The 22,934-nt window shown below is 34.6% G+C and overlaps 5 protein-coding genes across 5 annotated transcripts; 4 read left to right on the forward strand and 1 right to left on the reverse strand.

Moving 5' to 3' along the window:
• Positions 1–260: 260 nt before the first annotated feature.
• On the forward strand, positions 261–3,746 carry LOC106105076. Its single transcript, XM_013285301.1, has 9 exons — positions 261–272; positions 681–836; positions 1,090–1,215; positions 1,388–1,569; positions 1,638–1,803; positions 2,118–2,194; positions 2,692–2,866; positions 3,216–3,471; positions 3,580–3,746. The coding sequence occupies exons 1-9, from the start codon at positions 261–263 to the stop codon at positions 3,732–3,734; spliced, it is 1,305 nt and encodes a 434-aa protein (XP_013140755.1). The 3' UTR covers positions 3,735–3,746.
• Positions 3,747–4,115: 369 nt separating this feature from the next.
• Positions 4,116–6,834, reverse strand: LOC106105216 (TBC1 domain family member 31). The gene has a single exon (XM_013285492.1). It carries the CDS (start codon positions 6,654–6,656, stop codon positions 4,242–4,244), a length of 2,415 nt encoding a protein of 804 aa, XP_013140946.1. The 5' UTR covers positions 6,657–6,834; the 3' UTR covers positions 4,116–4,241.
• Positions 6,835–7,106: 272 nt separating this feature from the next.
• LOC106105217 (protein phosphatase 1 regulatory subunit 7-like) lies at positions 7,107–10,481 on the forward strand. The gene is made up of 6 exons (XM_013285493.1): positions 7,107–7,254; positions 7,326–7,545; positions 7,775–7,903; positions 8,208–8,370; positions 8,537–8,845; positions 9,346–10,481. Exons 1-6 carry the CDS (start codon positions 7,248–7,250, stop codon positions 9,538–9,540), a joined length of 1,023 nt encoding a protein of 340 aa, XP_013140947.1. The 5' UTR covers positions 7,107–7,247; the 3' UTR covers positions 9,541–10,481.
• A 1,370-nt stretch (positions 10,482–11,851) lies between these two features.
• LOC106105198 (fumarylacetoacetase) lies at positions 11,852–16,947 on the forward strand. The gene is made up of 9 exons (XM_013285468.1): positions 11,852–12,076; positions 12,511–12,618; positions 13,985–14,109; positions 14,328–14,468; positions 15,124–15,221; positions 15,429–15,584; positions 15,785–15,991; positions 16,218–16,366; positions 16,651–16,947. The coding sequence occupies exons 1-9, from the start codon at positions 11,993–11,995 to the stop codon at positions 16,852–16,854; spliced, it is 1,272 nt and encodes a 423-aa protein (XP_013140922.1). The 5' UTR covers positions 11,852–11,992; the 3' UTR covers positions 16,855–16,947.
• Positions 16,948–17,218: 271 nt separating this feature from the next.
• On the forward strand, positions 17,219–20,553 carry LOC106105197 (H/ACA ribonucleoprotein complex non-core subunit NAF1). The gene is made up of 5 exons (XM_013285467.1): positions 17,219–17,861; positions 18,045–18,202; positions 18,614–18,720; positions 19,293–19,432; positions 19,845–20,553. Exons 1-5 carry the CDS (start codon positions 17,473–17,475, stop codon positions 20,419–20,421), a joined length of 1,371 nt encoding a protein of 456 aa, XP_013140921.1. The 5' UTR covers positions 17,219–17,472; the 3' UTR covers positions 20,422–20,553.
• Positions 20,554–22,934: the final 2,381 nt, after the last annotated feature.

Genomic DNA, 22,934 nt, shown 5'->3' on the forward strand with positions numbered 1-22,934 from the left:
AATAAAAGTATTGAAATAAACAGTGTGTTTTATTTTTTCTTCATATCGAGAAAATACGATTTAAAGTTTAAACAACATTTTTAGATAAGTTGTGGGTAGTTGTAAAAGTCGAGACCAATTTTAAGAAATATCAAAAAAGTTATGTCATGTGTTTGTCGTCCTTAATGGTGTCGTGAAGTAATATTAAATTAATAGAAAAGCGTGAAAACCGTATGTTAGTTGAAAACGTAAGACTGCATTAAAAGTGATAAAACAAAAAGATGCCGGAAACTGTAAGGGTGAACTTGTATTTAAAAATCTTTCTAACAATCAAAATAGTAGTTTGTAAAACTTTCCATGTAACAAACAAACCATTTAAATTCAAGCAACTTTTGACTCCATTATCCTATCATACTAATGTTATAAAGAGAAAAGTTTAGATGGATGGATGTTTGTTAGAGTTTGTAGCCTAAACGGCTGAACAGATTTCGATGAAATTTGGTATAGTTGTAGACGATAGTCTGGCAGAACACATAAGCTACTCGCTTCTGTTTTTTTCTTAATTCCTCTCGGACGGAGTCGCGGCCGAAAGCTCGTATCCTATAAATGTATTTGATTAGAGACACGATAACACAGTTATATAAAAAAACCAAAGAAGGTTACAAACCACTTTTATCTCGGAGAGAAATAAGGTGTTTTAGTTTACTTTTAACAAACTATTTCAGGAAACACATAGTGATGCGGTGGAATTGTGTGCATTGTTACAATGCTTAGGCTATTCCGTGAAAACATTATCTACAACCGACGGCAACGCGAGTGAAGATGGACCTGCTAGAACCGTCGTTATCAATTGCCCCGTAAGTCTATTAAATATAACAATTTCATTGAACATTACTACACATTCTTTGGACTAGTAAAAACGCTGCTTAATGAGTTGTTATATTATGCTTCTTAGTAAAATTGGTAGACTGATCACTAGATTAAAAGTTATATCATCTAATCGATTGATTGCCTATTCGACTAGTTGCTTGACTGGTCGCGATCAAATGATCGCTCAGTGGAGCTCTTAAGGACTTCTTAGGCGTTTAAAACAAATGAATCTGTTAAAAGACTTCAGGTCTGCACGTGGTATTGGAAAGTAACAATCTCTCATGTTCCTGTCCCGCGACGACGCAGCAACAGAACAGCGGGGTCTGGCAAGTGTCGGGGATGACAGGAGGAAAACAACTAGAAACGGTAAATATTACAGCATGACATTTGTTTAACAAATAATGTACCACAATCACACTTTTAACACATTGGTACATATCTGGGGTCCAGGTCATAATGTGGATCCAGTGATTAACCACTGCGCCATAATGGTCCGGGTTTCCGTGTAATTTGGTCTCAATAATTTCCTTTTCTTTAGGAATATGGTAGCAGCCTTCTCGGTACGTTACCAAAACAATATCGCGAACGTTTAACTAAAGAATTATTCGAAATGGTGCGCGGCATAAAAGAGAACAGCGAATCCGATCTTGAAAAACCGAAACGGGACTCAATGGAAAACAAATCGATGAGTATGCTCGAAATGAAAACTCCGGACAAACGGTAAGAGCTGAATGGGTCATTAATAAAGACCCTTAGTGTAGAATCAACTTTAGTTAATCCATTTTCAGTAAATTTCAACTTGCACTGGAAACACCGACACGCTATCGGTCACTGGACACATTGACCGCTAAAGACACGAACGACCAGAACCTTCCCGCACCAGGGCCATTGCAAAAACATGTATCTACAGACATGTCGTGTAACGATATCCATGATGTTAAGGATAAAAAGAAGGTAAATAAATGTATCTCAAATATGAAACATTTTTTATGTAAGTTAGAAAGTTTTACCAATAGAAAATGCTCTTTCAAATAGATTGAAAACTATAAAAACATGTGTATGTTGATTTTCGTATATCATATCTGTCGTAATAAACATTTAAAAAAGATTTCACTGTGTCCCGTGAAAATTAGGCGTATATCCAAGGTCCAGTTAGTTGTCCTGGTAATGAAGTCCACTTGCATTGTTTTAAACTTGTAAATGATAAAGGAATTCTATATTTAAAGAAGCCTTTCCCGGTTTTCTTTGTGTATTGACTAATGTTTCAGTTTACATACCAGAGGCAGAGCACATACACGCTGTCTTCAACTCCAGACAGTGTCTCGCGACGCAACAAGACATCCAGGTGATTCTTATAGTAGTAAGAGAGGCTAACCTTTAACTGAACTATCGCACAACCTAGGGCCAGTCCCACCAAATTGTAAATTGTCTGATAACAATTCTACGTGTAAAATATGTGATGGAAATCTCGGATGTTACCTTATCTGACAGTGACGTCAATTTTAAGCTATCTGAGCGTCTATCAGCCAGTGGTAAGACAGGCGCTTGGTCTCGCTGTGTTTCCTATGAGGTAATATGGAGGTGCACACTACTCGATTTTTAGTTGTGCAACTAAACAGTGGAATGGGCTACGAAACAATCGACAATCGCACAACTGTTGTGCGTTTTTTCAGTCAAAGGCGTGCGCCCGCTCTTCATACATACAAACGTAATCATGTACAATATATGTTGTTATACCTTTCTCTCATTCATTCTTATTTTGTAAATCTAGTAGATGAGAAAATGGGAACCTTACCTTTAGTATTTACATATATTTGTCTTATTGAATATTTATTATTTCAGCCCTTTACAAGGACATCAAAATAAATTACTGGAAAAGCTTCTATCCGCTGAAAGGCACGCAGAGAGTCTTCGCACTAAGCTGGCTGATATTGTTAAAGAATTACAAGAAGATGGGAAATGTGATACATCCATGTCCTCTCTCGCTTTGGACGTGTCGAAGATATCTATACTAAAGGTATGTCTTAGAGTTGTCATTGGAATTTACATAGATTTTGTATTAATGGGGGATTAGACCTTTATTTATTTCTGGTGAGTTCCAAAGAGATCTCGAACACTCTTCTATTGCGAGGATCCCCACCAAAGAGATTTTAGTGGGTCAAACCCAATATAACCTTGCTTTCTTCCCAGAAGGCAGGAAATCTTTAAAGATTTATCCCCTTACCAAAAAGAAAACTTAATTTAAACAGATTGAACATGTTGGTGTAAAGCAAACACGGTAATCACAACATCAAGGTCTTTTAAAATTTACGTAACTCAAATTAAATGCAAATAACCAGATCTAAGTGTGTTTTTTATAATTACAGGTTGAATCCTCTAAAGTGCAATTCTCATCAAGTCCAAATCTCTCAGGGGCAAGACGTGCGAGTTACGACTTCCCTAAATCAAGGAAATTATACGCAGAGCGTGCTTCCACGTCCGACTTACTTTCTAACAAGAGGCTAACGAAAGAAGGAAAGATGGCAAAATTCCGTCGAGTTTCACCGAAATTTTTAAAACTCAAAAAAGATACAACAGACTCAAAAGTCGATAATGCCTCACATCCAAAAAATAAACTAAACAGTAAGTAAAATACGACAAACAATATACATCATTTGTCAAATTTAATCAGCATTTCTAAAATTGGAAGTATATTTAAGTACTTATTAATTTTAATAATTTAAATTCTAGTGATATTCAAACAAAAAATAGCAACGCCGGTCCGTGTGCCCAAAGTTAACGAACCCGCCACATCTAAATCGAGTCCAAACCTCAGTGCCAATAAGAAGAAATATAGCCACATCAAATCAACCATACCAAGACCATCATCTTTCAAAAGAGAATAGACAAACTTCAAATATGCGACATGTTTATTAGTAAAAAATATTTTAAAAGAATTAAAGAAATTTTAATTGTAATTGATTTGATAACATATGAATATGAAACTAAGCTATTGTTTTATTTATAAATGCCGTTCATTAAAACTCGGAACAGAATTGCATTTTATGTTTTTCACAACTAAGGTTAATATGTAAGATTTAAGATGTAGGACTGTTGAAAGAGCTAGCGTGCAAGGATCGCCAAATAAAAATCTGAAGCCTTTGTCCATCCCACGAGGTATAACAAAGAGAAAATATGTTCTCTTTGAATAACGCTAAAAAGGAGCGATATAAATATTTAATATAACTACGAAACTTGCAAACCAAAGGTAAATAAAATGGAAGATATAAAAAACGTTATTTTTATTTTTAAACATTTTCAAATAATTCACCTTTCACCAATCGGTGTGAACACAACAAATATTTGCCGATTAAATTATAATCGACATTGATTTATTAAATATAATTTAAACATCAATCGGATGTATCTGAATTTGAACAACTTTTCATTAATTTCTCCACTTCTTTTTCTAATGAATGTATTTTTTCTGGCGATTTTCTTTTTTTCTTCGGCCGTATAGACTCCCGAAACCTGCGCGTCCGCATCGATTCCGCGGTCTCTTTACTTATTTTCAATCCCAAATCGGATGTAAAGAAAACGTTTTTTAAGAATTCCTCTCGAACCCGACTTCTGGAATCGTCTTTATTTTGGAGATGGACTGTACTTTTTCGCCTGTGTTTCTTGTAGTATTTGTCCTTTACATCTTTATCATTATCTTTGTCGGAATCGACATCCAATTTATTAATTCCTTCATCAATTATTTTCTCCTGACTCTTCTTTGTGAGTTCTCTGAGAGTATATCTGTCTGCACTGACTGCTTTCTTTTTCTCTCTTGCCAATTTCAAACATATCGTTGCTTTTGGATAACCAGTGAATTGTTGATAACAACCACCTTTTTCTAATGATACGAAACTATTAAAAAACCGTCTCGGATGGACCTCTTCACTAGTATCGTTTAAATATACATAAGCTTTCTTAAGAAACATTTTCATATTTATTGGATTTTGTAGGTGAAAAAATTTCTCAATTTGATCAACGGTTTTTAAACGCCTTATCGCATTTTTTTGGACAATATTATACGAGACAACAATCATTAAAATGTAAGCTGGTTCGTTGCTAAGTATGTGGTCCCATAGGACGAGCCACTCGGTGCAGGTGAGGACCTCACTAAATGCTGTCTCTAATATCTTCAATGCATATATTTGACTGGTCACACCCAGCTGACAGTAATGGTCAAGTAACTGCTGATCATGTTCAGCGAGCACATTTTCAATCATAGCTAAAACACTTATAGGTGGAAATGGTGCATATTCAAACCACAATTGACATTGATTCATAAGAATAGTTGCCACACATTCAAATAAAAGTAGGGGGTCTTTTTGTAGCACTTTTACAAAAGGAAAGACAAAACCGGGTAAAAACTTCATCACTCCAAATAGAGGACACCAATGTGCAAGACATGAGAGTAATCTTTTCAAATTCTTAAGTGTAACAGTACTGTGTATGGTAAATTGTTTTTCTATATTCTTATATGCTGGATGGATGCCTTTATCAACTAAAGCTGAATATGCTACCTTATTTTTAGGTGTGATCAAAAGAGATTTCCATATAATTGAACGGAACTTATCAGGATATTCTCCATATTGCATTAGAATTCTTCGTAATCTAGCGCTGTCCATACATGCACGCATCTTCTGTTCAACTGCTGATTTATTTGCTAAACTTTGTATGTTACATCTATATGTGTGTGTAGAGCAACCGGGCAATTCTTTCTTCTCCGGAGCAATGATTACATCTTTGGAATTCTCTATGACTAATGATGAATTGTATATATTAACTTCTCCAAGCTGTAAAATGCACAGAAAGTATTTTCCAGTAGGACTTACAACAATTTTCTTGATACTTGAAGATTGAGGACATATGTTAGTTATAAGATCTTGTGTATCTAAATCTAATAAATGAAGAGTACAATTGCTACTTAAAATGGCAAGTACTTTATTTGCCCCACCATCAAACATTTGAGGTACAAAGGCAACATGTTGCACACCTTTTATATTGTATTTTGTTAAATCTATAGACTTCACAGCTTTCCATGTATCCATGCTGAATAAAATCAATTTAGGCACAAGTCCTGCAATTACCATTGCTCTTCCATTCAATGTGAATTCTATATTTTTTATATGTTTCAAGCCAGTTGGTATAATCTGTTTCACAGATTTCATTGTATCATGTCTCCATATTTGTACTGTATCATTTTGAAAACACGCAACCAGGTAATCTCCTGCTGGTGTAAACATTATCTGTTGTATTTGTGATCCTAAATGAGTATTTAATGTAAAGTATTTTGTACAGTTTTTAAGTTCCCATAAAATAGCTTCAGCATGACTAGCAGTTAGTAAATTGTTCAACTTAGTTTTAGAGAATGATATATGTTTAATATGATCTGTATGTCCAGTCAAAGTAAGAGACACACATCCAGTTTCTGTGTCTAAGAAATTGAGATCAAATTTATTTGAACTAGCAACGACTAATGCGTCGAGTCTGTCAGGTACAAAGTGTAGAGCTGTGCATATACCATGATTTACTAATTTCCAAAACTTTAAATCACAAAAGTCGATAATAAACAAGTTTCCTGCATTATCAGTACATGCAAGCTTTTCCTGACTATCATCAAATACAGCCAGTGAAAAACGAATTCGACGACAGTCTCCATGCGAATCTCGAACAGTGTGATGAAGCTGTAGTATTACTCCATCTTTGGGCTTCTTTTTTATTTTGATATCAAATTTTTCTATCTTTTCTCCGTCAAAATGACTCCCGTTCTCCATAATAGTCCCGAACAACCGACACGCCCGCGATAACACAATAACATTTTACTTAAACATTGGATAAACACATATGCATTGCAATGGTCTTAATTAAAACCTTTTAATTACTTAAGTTGATAAAAATTTAAATTTTGGCGGAGTCAAAACAAAACAGTATTAAACTTAAATGTCAAATAATTTCAGACTTCTCGTTCACGAGAATCGAATACAAATAAATTATCGATTCGTTCAACTTAGTAAAATAATTAAGTACAAGTATACTGTGTGTTCAATTCCAGGCAAGACGTCGGTCACTTTTTAAAAGCGTATTATTTTAAATTAAAATATAATTTAAAACATTCTCAGTGCTAATGAAATTACTGAAGATTTTTATATAATTTAATCTTTAATTTATTTCGAAACATCAGAAAAACGAGTTATCGATTTCACAACATTAGACATTGTTGTTCAACTGATTTGTCAATGTCAATCGATGAATCATTTTCTTAATTTTCCTTATATGATTGAATTTATTCCCAGAAGAAATAATTAAATGTAAATATTACAACTTAAAATCGAAGTTGTATGTTTCCATAGTGAAAAGGTTTAGCTATGGCAGGTACGTCTCCTTTGAGGTTAATTTTTACAGTGCAATAAGTCATCTCATTATTTTTTTTTTAAATTACCTAGAAAATAAGGATACGCCGATGACTAATAAAAACGAAAATACAAATGAGGACCAGGCAATGGAACACGAAGGGTCTCCTCCACCGCCAGTAACGCCTCCTCCGCCTGCAGACGTTGATACTCAGGAAATAATTATTGTAAACGAAAATACTGAAGAGCTCGACTTGAACCATGGAAGGATCGGCAAGATTGAGAATCTGGAACCATTGAAGAACTTAGAGAGGTTTACATTATAATCCTAATGAATACGTCAAACTATTTATTTCAAATTCTTAGTAGCTATTAAATATTTGCAATATCTTTGTTAATACTGAAGTATAATTTGATTATAGAAAGTGACGGCGGATTATAGCTTGGTTTTGCCATATATTTTAAGGAGTAGATGCAACAAATTTGTATATTTGTGATCTGTTGTTAATGCAGTTTCTTCATAAAATTTTATTTTTTTGCAGGTTATATTTAAGATGGAATCTCATTAAAAAGATTGAGGGATTAGATACCTTACAGACTTTAGTGGAACTAGAGTTGTATGACAATCAAATTGTTGTCATCGAGAATTTGGACAACCTTGTTAACCTTGAGTAAGTGATATGTTTAATTCTATCATACTAAACTAAATGCATCAATTTGGATGGATGTATGTTACTATCTCCAAAATGCTTAACAGAATTTGATGAAATTTGGCACAGATGATAAACGTTTTCTTGTTTTTTTTTTTATTTTTAAATTTAATTCTGCGCTTATGAAACCGCTTTTATTATTATTATTTGTCTTTACAATTTCAAAGATAACCAGAGGGATAGTAACCTTTTGTTATAAGTATTTGGGCAGTTATAATCTGCAGTAAAGTGAAGTAATGTTTAAAATTTTTTCTGTATATTTCAGAATACTTGACCTGTCTTTTAATAGAATCAAAGAAATCACAGGTTTGGGGAATTTATTAAAATTGAAGAAATTATTTTTAAGCTCTAATAAAATAAATGAAATCAAAAATGTTAATCATCTACCAAAGCTAGAATTATTAGAGCTGGGTGATAATCGAATTCGGGTATGTTTTTACTTTTTAATCTTATTTTTATTCTTTTTGATACTGGCCATAATAATACCAATAACCAAATGGTCAAAGATCATCCACTTTATAATGGGTTCAAAATCCACCATTATTATTGTAATATTCCCATTTCCTATATTCTCATAAGTTTTTATATTTACAGGAAATAAAGAATCTCAATGGTTTGAAATCTTTAAAACAACTTTACTTGGGTAAGAACAAAATTAACAAAATCCAGAATCTAGAAGACCTAAGTGATTTACAAATTTTAGTACTTCAGAATAATAGGATTACTAAAATTGAAAATCTGCAAGAATTGACAGCATTAGAACAACTTTATATATCAGAGAATGGTATATCATTAATAGAGAATTTGGATAACCAGGTAAAACTTGAAACTTTGGATCTGGCGATGAACAGAATCATGGTTATAGAAAACTTAAGGCATATGAATGATTTAGAAGAGTTATGGGTAAGTTAAGAATAGTAATTGCTTACAATTTATATGTTTTCATCTGTTAAGGCTGTATAAAGTTAAACTTAGGAGTAAACTAAGTATGAGCAAAATTTGTACCTATATTTGCTATACTCAGTTTATTCCTAACTTTAACTTTATAGCTGATACACCTGTTAGTGTATAAAGTTAACATATTCAATGCTACAAATAGTCCTAGGTTTCACCTGTGACTTAATGCGGGGAATCAAAAGAAGCAACAGGAAGTAGCCAAATCTAAATGCATGCCAAATTTATTTAAAATCTGTTCAGCAGTTTAAGCTACATACTCCAACAAACGTCCATTTGTCTAAACATCCAAATGTATCATTTTAGTAAGATTTGAAAGATTTAATAAAATGCAAGGCATTATAGTATCTCATATCTCTTTTGTTAATCCATTAATGTATAAATTTTATAAAAAGTTTCTCACAGCTGACTTAAATTGAACATCTTGTTGAAGTATCTTTTAATTACAGTTAAATGACAACCAAATAGCAGAATGGTCGTCGGTGGAATATTTAAAAGATAACAAGAAGATTGCAACAATATACTTGGAGAGGAACCCTCTGGCATCAGACCCTGCGTACAGGAGAAAGTTGAAGCTCTGTCTCCCCTCGCTGCAGCAGATTGATGCCACATTGTGTAGAGGAGATTTCTCATTAGTAGCATAGTTAGTTAGAGGGTAGTTTTAAATTAGGCGATTCCATAAATGTTCATATTACTTTAAATAAAATACCTTTAGTTGTATGGAATGGAATCCTTGACCAATTTTCATGTCCACTGAGATATGTATTATTTTTGATAAATCACAGGGATTCAATCAGTTTTATTGGGTTTTAAATGAGTTTACTAACTTTTGTCCGCGACTTTGTCCAGTATTCTTCCACATTGTCCTAAAAATGTCTTAGAGATTATGTCAGTAAGACAGTAACAAACATCCATACATTCGCATTTATAATATTATTATAATCTTAATTGTTATAAAGCTGTAATGGGAATTGAAATTAAAGTTTTCCTGATTTTATTTATTTATTTCAAGCATGGATTTTACAACCATGTTTGTTTACAAAATTTGTTATGTTTCGCCTAATTTAAAACATTCTTTTAATTAAAATTATTAACTATAAAGTATGCTAGTTATGTTTACTACGTAATTTATAATTTTAGTTTATCATTGTATTAGATTAGCTTGAACTATCGCATATTATTGTTATGGTTCCTAAGTAATTATGCATTTAGTTTGTTAAAACTATGTATTACTTCAACTAAGTATATAAGGACCATTTTTATTTCATGTATTCACGGGATATTTTGTCATTTTTAAATAAGCTAGAACTTTACTATATACAATTAATTGATAAGGAAATAAATAATATCTAATTCGGTTCAGTAATGTCCTTGTTGAGGCAAACAACTGAACATGTGGCAGCTAAAACATTTGGTATATCTTTTAAATTTTATTCCCCGCTCCCTTATATTTCATTGTTATTTAATAATACTCCAAATCACCAAAGTGCCTTCCTTTACTTGCACTAGTTGTCCATCTAAAGAATTAAATATGAAAGAGGCAATTATGATGAAAAACTAAACTCTAATAATCATTTAAATTATACATGTTTTGATATACCCCTTTTTTTGTTTTAAAAAAGTATCTAAACAATGTTTAATATTAAATAATCTATTACTATTGCTTTATTATTATTAGAAGATAATGTGAATTCTAAATTATTACATATTTAGACAGTGATAAGCTTTATTACATTCGTTTGTACACAAATAAGCTATGTATAAATCCTACACGTATTTTTTTCTTTTCTTGTACCAAACCATCCATATACTGAATTGTTACTATTAAAATTATATGAATGCTTACTGTTCGTATACTTTATATCGTATTTGAATCATTCCCTTATTAAAATTCCTCCCTTCTAGACTAACATGACCTTAAACTGTACAGTCAGCTGCATAAATAAGTAAACATATAAACACGTCACTTCTCATTTCAATATGCACCTTATCACCAGTAGCGAAAATTCATAGCAGACAGCATACAGACAGATTCATGCATTCATATTTCTTAAACCGATAGCGTATACAAGTTTCTAAAGCTTTAAAAATGTATACATATTTGTGCAGCTGACTGTACCACGTCTTTACAATTTTTCGTATAAACTCAGCAAAATTACGAATCTAATTCTGAGATCTGACACTTTCTCAATACATCGTTATGATGCAGCGTTATCGTTGTTTAGTCGTAAATAGTTTGCAATTCGTCAAAACAAGTACTTGAGATCATATAGAGAAGTAGCGCTAGTGGCTATAGTAATATTCGCCCTTCTGGAACTTAGAGTAAACACGCCACTGACCAGATACTAAACTACACTTAAGAAATTTAACGAGTCCCAGGAAATAATAGTCGTAAAAAAGCCCTAAGCCCGCAATATTGGTTCCAAGACATCATAAAGAGTTCTTAACGGCGAAAAGAAAAATCAATTACAGTATGCATTTAGTGTTTCTGTCATACACCAACGCTTGCATGTTTCCAGGCAGTCAAGGAATCTCGCGAACGCCTCATTCAGAGCAATGCGTTCGGCCGCAAGACCCTGCGCAAGGACCCGCTGCTCCCTAGCCTTAGTAAAGTCGACTTCGACATGTAAATACGAATATATTGATGTAATAAAGTAATTTCAAATATAAAGTGTATTTTGTTTTATTCCTTAATTGCAAAATAGCAGGGCATTACCGGTTTCAGAGTTACATTCTCTTATACAAACATTTTTAGGTTAAGTTTGTAGTTTTTGACATTTGCAGCGAGTGTCCGATATTCCATTTCAGGAACAACGTATTAAAATATCGTTTAATTTAAAAAAAAAAACGATACGGAGGACCAAAATATGTTTCTAAACAAGTTTTTCGACAGTGGAAATCCACGGTATCATTCACAGATAAGCGCAATGTAATTATGACCTTGGCGACTGTAGGAATCCAGTCAGTCGATTCGCACCGGCCGGCTTTATAACTCGTTCGTCTAGTACATTTACATAAATAAAACAAGTTTATCTATCGTATAAAACGTAGAATAACAAAATAATACAGTTGGACGGTGGACATAGTTGTAACAAAATGAAATCGTACATCGAATATTCACCGAATTCCGATTTTCCAATTGAAAATCTCCCTTACGGTGTATTTACATCGCCGAAGAATGTAAGTTGTTTATTTTTTTAATACCAGTAATAAAGATATTCTAATCTGACAGTTAATTTTATGTAAGAATTGCATGTACAATTAGTATATAATGTTAAATTAATAGAACTTGATTTTTTAATTTAAATGAATTTATAGAAATCAAATTAGGGTAGACAGAGTAAATCTTTTTTTATAAACTATTAGGTAATACTTCCGAATTATACTCTTACAATAACTAAGGCGTTTATTCTGTAAAAAATACAGATGAATTGATAATCTACTTTTGGAGATCCTGTTAAAGACAACAAAATATTTTTACACAAATTTTAGTTTGTATAGAGCTAATCAAAATCATAGCAAAAAGAAATCAGGGGTCTCTGTCTGCCCTTTATTATGTGCTTACATCTTAATCCCTGCAGTTACTGATTAAAAATACTATTTTGTATTTCCAGACAGATAAACATATCGGAGTTGCAATAGGAGAATGGATTCTAGACTTGAACGCAATATCTCATTTATTCAACGGTCCCTTGTTGAAGGACAAACAACATGTTTTTAAGGTACAAGTAAACAATATGCTAATTTTTTGTTTATGGTCTAAGGAGGTGTGTCATTGCGCAATATTTTAGTATAAATTATGTTATTATTCAAATTAATAGTAAGTTTCCGTTATTGAAAATGCTATTCATTCCGCCGGTTTTTTTATTGCCAGTCTTGGATATTTTAAAAACTCGAATTAACGATTCTCGTTATGTGACATTTAAATATTATAACGTTATCATAGTATTTAAAGTTAACCAGCTTTCGCCCGCGACTTTGTCCGCATGAAATAAAAAACCAAAAATAAGTAGCCTATGTCTTCATCCAGACTATGCTCTACGTCTATGCCAAATTCCATTGAGATCCGTTCAGCTGTTTAGGTTACAAACTCTAACAAACATCTATCAATCTAAACTTTCGCATTTATAATATTAGTTAGTATGATTAATCAAATAAGAAAATCCAATTTTATAATATTCATGTTTTTTTTTTATAACACAAGGTGGCAAACGAGCAAGCGGCCACCTGAATCCGCTAAAATGGCGAAGTGACCGCTGCCCATAGATATGCGCAATTGCAGATGCGTTGCCTACCCTTATCCGACAGAGGAGGAGATGCACATAAAGAGGATATTTCCCCTTTCTATGCATCTCCTCCTCCGTCTAGCCCACTTCCCCTTCCCATCCCCTTCTTATAAGAAAAGGGTGGTAAAGAGAAAGAGACTTAAATCAGGCCTCCGGCACCACACTCATCAGACGAAACACGGAATTGATTCCATTTGACGCCTGTCTTCTGTGTGGTCGTGGTATTACACCGGGCGAGCCGGCCTATTCGTGCTAAGATGTAAAAGCGGGCACTACCACTGTAAAAATTGTATATTACTCCGCCCTTTAAAAGTGTTTCGGTTTGGGTGAATTTCAATTTATACATTTGCATATAAAATTCGAAAAAAAATTAAACATATGTGGCTCACACCTATTGTTTTGGTTACATTATGTGATTTATTTATACAAGCTGATATGAATAAAAGGACAAGTCAAGAGCATGCTAAAGTTCAATGTGCCGCAATTCTATTAATGCACAATGCAGGCGAAATTAAAACGTGTTACATAAATAATCGCAATCAGACGGTAGTGCGAAAGTTTAGATGGAGGGATGGATGTTTGTTAGAGTTTGCCGCCTAAAAGGCTGAACTGATCTCAATGAAAATTGGCATAGAGGTAGAGCATAGTCTGGATGAGGTCATAGGCTACTTACTTTTGTTTTTTTTATTTCATGCGGACGGAGTCGGGGACGAAAACTAGTTTTGTCATAAAGACCAGACGTAGGAGAATAAATGTCTTACTGTAAAAGTATGGTCACATAAAAATATAAGATTAATTTCAGGAGGAGAAACTGAATTCCTTTATGAGCTTGACTAAACCACACTGGCTGGAAGCAAGGAGTACAATACAAAGCCTTCTAGATGTTTCTAATTCAACGCTGCAGAATGACGCTGACCTTAGGGCACGGTAAAATAGCGATATGATAGACACTGTTTAACTTTCAATATCAAAGTGACTGAAAAAATACCTCGCCTTCACAAACACGACTCCTATTTTTACTTACAAAAATATTAAATCTCTGAAAGTGATTGCTAAAAGTGAAGAGATCGCTTTTTGTCCCCACTGTTCCGATTATTTTAAATTTATGAACCAAATAATTTGCATAATACACCTTGATTTTCCAGAGCGTTCGTCAAACAAAGTGAGGGGAAGATGCACGTCCCAGCGGAGATCGGAGACTACTCTGACTTCTACTCGTCCATACATCACGCCACTAACGTTGGTATCATGTTCCGTGGCAAAGAGAACGCATTGCCTTCTAACTGGTCTGTATTCGTATTCAAAAAAATAATCGTTTTTTTATGACATAAGGTGGCAAACGAGCAAGCGGCCACCTGAATCCGCCAAAATGGCGGAGCGACCGCTGCCCATAGACATACACATTTGCAGATGCGTTACCTACCCTTATCCGACAGAGGAGGAGACGCACATAAAAAAGAAAATTTCCCCTTCCTATGTATCTCCTCCTCCGTCAAATCCACTTCCCCTACCCATCCTCTCCTTCTAAGAAAAGGGTGGTAAAGAGAAAGGGACTTAAATTAGGCCTCCGGCACCACACTCATCAGACGAAACACGGAATTGCTTCCATTTCACGCCTGTCTTCTGTGTGTTCGTGCTATTGCTAAGATGTTAAAGCGGGCACTACCACTGTAAGTGCTCATCATCTTCCTCTTTGTATTCCTGTAAAGTCGGCGCAACAGGTTTTTGTCCTCCACATAACTCTATCATACGTCATCTCAGTCATGACTCCCTTTTTGATCACGTCACCTTTCATGCAATCCATTTATCTCTATCTAGGTCTATCTCTACCGGAACTAAATCGGTACTGCTTAAAACTACTTAAAGTTTACCTTCTGTGTCCTGTTTTCTATTAGACTCCAGATATAAATTGAAAAGTAACGTAGATATTATATTTTTTAGGAAGCACATACCTATCGGTTACCACGGCCGCTGCAGTTCGATAGTGGTGTCCGGCACGCCTATCTACAGACCGTATGGACAGACTTTACCAGTCGAAGGTAGGCGAAAATATTTAAAAATCGCTAAATACTGCACTCTCAGTACTTTAGAAACCCATTAGTGTCGCTTTTAGTGACTAATGTAAGGTTCTAAGTACGGCAGTAAGCTTAATTTTAACACAATTAAGATTTTTTCAAGTGTTACGGAAACTAAAACTAATTTCGAGTTAAAGATGAGTTATGGGTAATATTATGTATTCTTCATAGGTGCCGAACCCCACTTCGGTCCCTGTCGTCTAATGGACTTCGAGTTGGAGATGGCATGCTTCGTGGGTGGTCCCCCCACCAGCGTCGGGCAGAGGGTCACTGCTAAGGAAGCTGAGGACAAACTCTTTGGATTCGTTCTTATGAATGATTGGAGTGGTAAGGAAATTATTAAGTAGTAATTAATCAAATTGTTGTTTATTTTATTAATTTTCCTATAATTGTAAAATATAAACAGCAAATGTATTATAATAATTGAATGTATTTTAAAGAAATCACAATGAAATGTTATATGGTCATTTTGACCATAAAACATACCATTGTTTAGAAATTCAACGCAAGTTAACAAATGTTTTCAGCTCGTGACATCCAGAAGTGGGAGTATGTTCCCCTAGGACCTTTCACAGCTAAGAACCTCGGCACCAGTATATCTCCGTGGATCGTAACCATAGAGGCGCTGCGCCCCTACATCGTAGACAACTACCCGCAGGACAAGCCGCCCTTCCCCTACCTACGGCACGATGATAAATTCAACTTTGACATCAAACTCGAAGTGGATTTAAGACGTGAGTATAAAATTAAATTCTAAAAAACTAAATTATACATAATTTTAACTTATTAGTAAAAAATACTATATTTATAATTTAACATGTAAATTAGAAGATTGTAGTCTCATACTCCGAAAGAGTAACTTAAGTGGGATCAAGATCATTGTAGACAGAATTGCATCCAATCTTTTTTTTTAAATTCGGCAGTTAAATACTTCTATTTGTACAATACAATACATTTCAGCCGAGAGCTCTCCAGTAGCAACGACCATCTGCCGGTCCAACTACCGCTTCCTGTACTGGACAGTGAAGCAGCAGCTGGCGCAGCAGACGGTCACCGGCTGCAGCCTGCGCGCCGCAGACCTGCTCGGCTCCGGCACCATCAGTGGTGATGTTAGTATTTACACGATGCACCCGAAACACTAAATTTTTCTCACTCATGCGTTAACAAGAGCTAGCATAGAAACAGCTACTAAAAAAATCCATATAATAAACTACATCTCAGTTTTTCATTAAAAAATTGTACATGTTAATAATCACTCGCTTGGGAAAAGAAGAAAATGTTTACTAGCCAGATCTTAGTGAGTGTGTGAAACTTACTTTTTCTGCTCATATAAAAGTCGGTTATATCTGCGAGAAAATAACAAAGGCTGTTTTAACGTATTTTCCTTTTGTAGACATCTGATTCGTACGGAAGCATGCTGGAGCTCAGTTGGAAAGGAACTAAACCTCTGCGTTTGCTTAATGGAGAAGAAAGAAAATTCCTACAAGATGGCGACACTGTCATTTTACGCGGATATTGTTTAGATGAAAATGGCATCAGAATCGGCTTCGGTAGCTGCGAAGGAAAATTACTTCCTGCTATACCTTTTCAAGAATGAACAAAAAGATTAAACTCAAATACATGTATGAATACCATTGTATCTATTTTATAAATTCTACATGCGTTAATAAATTTTTTTATCCTTCTGAGCTTTGAGACTTTATTTATTACTTTTAGTCTTAACCTTAACTCCTCGAGTAACCAGTTACTGCACATCCCACCAAACACTTGAAAAATGTGTGGTGTGGCAAAAAAGTCTTGTAGCAATTTGTACAATGTTCAACGGGATCAAATAATTACAATAATATTAATTGGAAAGTAACTATCTTTTACACAGGCCAAGACTTAAAAACCTGGTATCGTAAAATACCGGTGTAAATGTACATCCTTACTACTGTCATACATCCCGTCTTATCTTATCTGTGCGAATTATGAGCAAATGTCATAATTTTATTGATACTGATTGTTTTCTGTTCATCCATCGTTTTCTGCATTTTCACGTTTGCGTGGTTGCATTTTTCGCGAGGCCAGTTGCGAATTTGCGATTCGTACAGACCTTTGTCAAGATATGGTTACATAAAGTGTAATTTTTTTTCTCCATCAAATCCTTTGTTAGTTCATTTTCCAACACACATCGTGGACGGCATTGAAAAATACCTTCCATTTTTGCACCACCATGGAAAAACACGACGAAATAAACAATAAAAATGTGCCGCGAAGTCTCGTTGGCGATTACGGCACCTCGGATTCTGAATCGGAAGATATTGATGGGACTTCGAGTGGACAAATCGGCAGTGAAGAATACGATCACACGGAACACAGTGAAATGGTTTTAAAAAATAACATTATAAATGCTTGCGCCCACGGCCCTTTGCCCCGTTCCAAAGCGGAGAGAGATGTAAAAACTTCAACAAATATGATAATAGATGGTTCAGACAGTGATGTGGTTAATTATGAAGTGACTGAATATAGAGATGTTGATAGTGAATCCTATTCGACGCCTTCAAGCGACTCCAGCGACGATGAGGGCTGGATAGAGGCTGTGCAGAGTAACAATTCTAGTGGGTATGTGTACTGCCTTTATTATATTTATCTTTTTTATTAATGCAGTAAATACTATTTAATGCAAATTGAGTTTATTTAATTAAGTGACAGTAATCTTTAAAATATTATTTATCTTATATGAATTTAATATTTCTACTACTTACTCATGGACATCAAAAGCTAATAAGTTAATATATCATTTAGAGATGAAGACGGTGAAAAACAAAGTAAAGCAGAACCAATAAAAGTTCATGGAGAATTGGGTCTGGATGACCTGCCGCCTATTGAAGACCTCGCTATCAGCCTGCCGGCACAGGACACCACCAAGATTGGCACCATCCTCAACATTGTAGATAGATTAGGTGAGATAAATTTACTACATTAATAAACTTCAAAGATATATTAAATTCAAAGTTTATAATTTAGCAAGCATTATGTATATAACCTAAATGAATGTAAAATTAATCTTTTTTTTGTAGTTAAACTTGTAAAAAGATAACAAATGCCTAAATACAAGCTTTCCTTTATTTGTTACACATTTTGAAAGTGGATTCCAAATGGCCTTATGGTATGATTGATTGGTCAATCAGCCCAATGACCAAGGGGTCATTAAAAGTCAGTAAAAAGTTTCACTTGAATATTCTCATTACTTTCAATAATTTCAAGTATTTTAGTATTTATTACAAGTACATAAATGTAAATTAGTTTGTATCTTTGTTTCATAATTTTAGGAAACTATTTTATCTAATTTGTTATATCCTGTTCATTTCCAGTGATAATTCGTGCGCTGCCAGAAACTCCGGCTGTAGATTTAGACAGCATATTGTTCCTTGATAATGGTGCTCGTGCGTTGGGGAAGGTGTTTGATGTATTCGGACCGGTAAGTTAACATTTACTCCACATCCCTACAGGCAGAGAAAACATCATGATGTTTGCACATCTGTCAAATTGTTTTACTAGAATACTTTTCTTGTTATCAGTGATGCAAATTTTAGTAAATTAGGTTCTTTATTTAAAACTTTATACAAAAAAGTTAAATTCTAATAATACAAATGTTTAAACTATACTAATACAAAATATGTGCAAGGGCAGCCTTATTGCTATGAGCAATATCTTACAGGCAACTCAGTGGCACAGGAGAAGCTAGACTTTTTGGTAATACTACTAATAGACACTTTAATTTTATTACATGTATAGAGTTATGAGTGTGGTGGTACACTGGTAGAGGTAGACTTAGAAAGAGATGGATGGATTGTGTGAAAAGTGACATGATTAAGAAGGAAGTGATGACAGATGATGGATGATAAAATTGTTTGGAAGAAAACCCAGGGCGCCGCACTTACGAGAGTAACATAAAGTAAAGGAGATGATGTATACATTGATAATAATGGCTTATTTATTTATGTTCTATTGTCTTTGAAGGTTATTTGTATTGTGAAATGTTTCTGTCAGGTGACGGAGCCCCACTACTGTGTGCGGTTCAACTCCGTGGATCACGTGAAGGAGCGCGGCGTGCAGCCCGGCATGGACGTGTACATAGCGCCGCGCAGCCGTGATCACACCAACTACGTCTTCCTCACAGAGCTCATGAAGTCAGTACTGGAGATAATACATAGTAGGGCGTTTGGGCGACCGCCCAGGGCGGTGGGGCCATTAGTCAGCGATTTACAAGCTCTTAAGCAGAGATGTGATTTATATAGACTTTGTATTTGAAATACAGATACAAAATACATATTTTGTCTTTTATCAATGTATTTTGTACCTTGCATTTTAGTATTTTAAAGATAAAGTATCTTTCAAGGTTTTCTTTCGTTCAAGGTATTTTGTATGTCTTTGCCCTTAAGCCTATTTACTGCTACTCCGTAAATCATGGTATAAAAGGGGCCCGGGAAACTTCACCCAGCGCGTTAGGAGCGCTGAAACCGATATTCATAGTATGCAGGAATGTTTGTTTTGACAAGTATTTTTGTATGGAATAAAGCAAAATGTTCTTTGTATTTCCAGATCGAAAGGTTCCGATGCATCGTGGCTGCACGACATCGAGCCGCCGCCGAGCCACGTGGACTTCTCCGACGACGAGGAGGAGCGCCGCGCCAACCGCGCCCGCAAGGAACAGAACAAGACGACCGACAGCGGGGAGACCAGCAAAACCATCAGCCAACCGCCCAAAAGAGATAAAAGAAGAAACCAAAGACCCTCGGAGAGCAGCAGCCGTTTCGGATACGAGGTCGGGTTCGGTAGGGGAGGAATCAACCCGTTCGCGGAAAGACGGCCGATGAGGTTCGTCAATCCGTGGTTTGCGTGGGATTTAAATGAGAGCAGAAGGTCACATAATGATTCCTTTCCCCGACCGTTGAGGCCGCCCTTCAACCGGCCCCCGATGTGCGCGCCGCCCTTCGATCCTTACATTCCTCCTCCGTTCGTCAGCGAATACCAGTTCGGAGGCAGACCGCGAATGTTCGGTCCGGTGCCGGCGGCGAGCGCGGCGCCGCGGCCGGGGCCGGTGTTCGGCGCGGCGTACTGCGCGCCGCCGCCGCAGCCGCAGTGGGCGCGCCGCCCGCCGCCGCCGCCCGGCACATGAATATATATGTGAATGTAATCTGTAATATATATCCTGTCATATAAATACTTCGAAAACGTTCTAACAATACTAAAGTGTGGTATCCAAATATAAAATTATATTTATATAAAATAAAGCAGTTGTGTTTACGTTTCTGGGTTTTTTATTTTTTTTTACTTTCAATTGCAAATGTCAAAATTCTAATGCACAAATCACAACGAAGGAATTTGACATTGGATAATGATTATCGTTACCATGGCAACCTCGCTTTCTCCATGTCAACATGTAGTTTATGGTCCCCGTTCCACATGAAGGATTTTTTCAATTCATTTAACCTCTAATTTTAGTAGCTTAAAAATACAGATAAAGGCGTGTCGTAAGCGTAGAACTTTTTAATAAAATAGGAATTGTTCAAAAACATGTGATTGCAGACAACTTACTCCAAAATAAAAATGTAAATATGGATATAATAAAAGGGTATATGTTTGTAATATCAAAATAAAAATTCCAGATTTCGAGACCTATTTGCGTTGATGATAACGAAAATTGCTTTTAAGAAATGTCTGTGTGGACAGACAGAGATTTCGCGACATTGCGGACGTAAGCCGCGTTTGACCCGGGTAATCTCCGAAACGACTGGGCTGAATTTGATGGGATTTTAACTAGAAGGTAGATACACTCGGTAACATAATAGATAACATTTTTTTAAATACTACACTAACGAAGTTTGCATGCGATAGTTCGTTTAAATCATGAAAAGTTAAGGGATCGATTCTTTTTCAAATAAAAGTCGAATAATTTTTTGATTTCTTTATTAAATATTTCATTGTTAGAAATAAACTAACGATCGAATTTCATAAATGTTAAAAATTATATTATAAAAAAAAAAGTTATAATAATAAAGATTACAACTAAAAAATACTGCTCTTGGACTACGCAGAAAAAATACATGCGCTAACTTCTGCTGCCCTCATTGACGTAAGGTCAAATTAAACTGGTTACAATAAACGAAATTTTGCACTCACATGATCACAACGTAAAATGAATAACATTTCACAATACAGGAATACAATAGAAAAAACGATTACAACTAAATATAATAATTTCGCAGCAACTGTGCCTATAAACTGCCCTCAGAGGTACATAAACTAAAACATTTGAAATAGCCATTGTTATTAAAGCTAACAAAGTATCCTTGGGCTTTGAAGACATTAAAGGAACAATAAGCAGTGTTCATTAAAAAAATTCCCGCCATCCGCCATTTTGATTCTGTCACAAACGTCAGTTACGTCAAAATTAGTGATGAATGGATACAAGTTGCTTTGATAAGATAAACCAAAGTTAAAATATTAAAAAAAATGCAAAATTACTAAACATTTATTTATAGTTTTTATTTCAAGATCTAAACAACTTTTGACGTAACAAATGTATGTGTTTATGCATTTAAGGTTGTTAAAAATTTAATATAAAAAAATCGTGATAATTCCCGAAATAACTGCCTATTGTTCGAAATAAAAGAAAACAAATAAACTGTCAAATGTTAAAATTAACAATATTTTAGTATACAATTTCAATTGGTTTTGATTTAAATTCATGACAATGGTAAAACAAAAGACATTTCGTAAATTAATTTTTATTATCTGTTAAAATTCTTTAGTTGTACCGTTGCTATGATAATCAACAAGAAAATAAACTTAAAATAAATGCAATCAAACAGCGAGCATCTCAAACATTTCATATAAATAATGTTTATCTCAAAATACGCAGAAAGTAAACTATGTCGTACGATCACGGGTCAATAACTGAGTACAATCGAGGTTTTAAAAATTGATTTTCATGTTTCAAAGATATAAAAAAAGGTTTTAGAAAAAATATTCAAACAATTGATTTAAAATTAATCACATTTAAGTAAATTTCAGTATTCATTACACTTTTAATAAGTTACAAATAACTTGTTTTTAATGTAGAAAGTAAAATGTGAATACATAAAAAACAATAAATTTGATTCAAAATAAAGATAGAAAAGCGTAATTTTTTTGCAATTTGCATCATATATACATGCTTTTGAAAAATGTAAATTATTACATAAAGTTACACAAATTATATAAAACATGACCCGTGAAGTTTCAAGTGAAGTTCGCTTAAACTTAAAGTAACGCAGAGCCAATAGGGCTTCAGTAAAAACATAACTTAGACGTTACACTACACTAATACGTGTGGGATACAAGATACGTTATAAGGGAGTAACTAATTTAACTTAGCTTAGTTTTATTATAAAAATACAGATTCTTTCGTTAACTTAAACTCTCGATAAGCTTAGCTTGCCATGAGACTCACGACTGCCTCTTCGGGGCTCTAAGACTTAAAAAAAAAAATTGCAAAGCCGGCCGAGCCGACAAAATAAACCGTAGTTTCGTACCGAGCAGTCTTCCGTCAAATACGTTAAACTTATTACAAGTTAAACAAAAATTACTTATAAATGTGATTACCACTAATAGTGAAGCGCTAATATTAAGTTGATCGAATATAAAACT

The sequence above is a fragment of the Papilio polytes genome, unplaced genomic scaffold, assembly GCF_000836215.1.
Source record: "Papilio polytes unplaced genomic scaffold, Ppol_1.0 DF823177.1, whole genome shotgun sequence".
Classification (NCBI taxonomy): Eukaryota; Metazoa; Arthropoda; class Insecta; order Lepidoptera; family Papilionidae; genus Papilio; species Papilio polytes.

Bases quoted from the DNA above. Each gene is read 5' to 3' on its own strand.
- LOC106105076 (XM_013285301.1), top strand. The intron at 837-1,089 runs GTAAGTCTATTA...ATCTGTTAAAAG, and splicing joins CCGTCGTTATCAATTGCCCC to ACTTCAGGTCTGCACGTGGT. The intron at 1,804-2,117 runs GTAAATAAATGT...CTAATGTTTCAG, and splicing joins ATGTTAAGGATAAAAAGAAG to TTTACATACCAGAGGCAGAG.
- LOC106105216 (XM_013285492.1), bottom strand. From the start codon at position 6,656: ATGGAGAACGGGAGTCATTTTGACGGAGAAAAGATAGAAAAATTTGAT.
- LOC106105217 (XM_013285493.1), top strand. The intron at 8,371-8,536 runs GTATGTTTTTAC...TTATATTTACAG, and splicing joins TGGGTGATAATCGAATTCGG to GAAATAAAGAATCTCAATGG. The intron at 8,846-9,345 runs GTAAGTTAAGAA...TTTTAATTACAG, and splicing joins ATGATTTAGAAGAGTTATGG to TTAAATGACAACCAAATAGC.
- LOC106105198 (XM_013285468.1), top strand. From the start codon at position 11,993: ATGAAATCGTACATCGAATATTCACCGAATTCCGATTTTCCAATTGAA. The intron at 12,077-12,510 runs GTAAGTTGTTTA...TTGTATTTCCAG, and splicing joins TATTTACATCGCCGAAGAAT to ACAGATAAACATATCGGAGT. The intron at 15,585-15,784 runs GTAAGGAAATTA...AAATGTTTTCAG, and splicing joins TCTTATGAATGATTGGAGTG to CTCGTGACATCCAGAAGTGG.
- LOC106105197 (XM_013285467.1), top strand. From the start codon at position 17,473: ATGGAAAAACACGACGAAATAAACAATAAAAATGTGCCGCGAAGTCTC. The intron at 18,203-18,613 runs GTGAGATAAATT...GTTCATTTCCAG, and splicing joins CAACATTGTAGATAGATTAG to TGATAATTCGTGCGCTGCCA. The intron at 19,433-19,844 runs GTCAGTACTGGA...TTGTATTTCCAG, and splicing joins TTCCTCACAGAGCTCATGAA to ATCGAAAGGTTCCGATGCAT.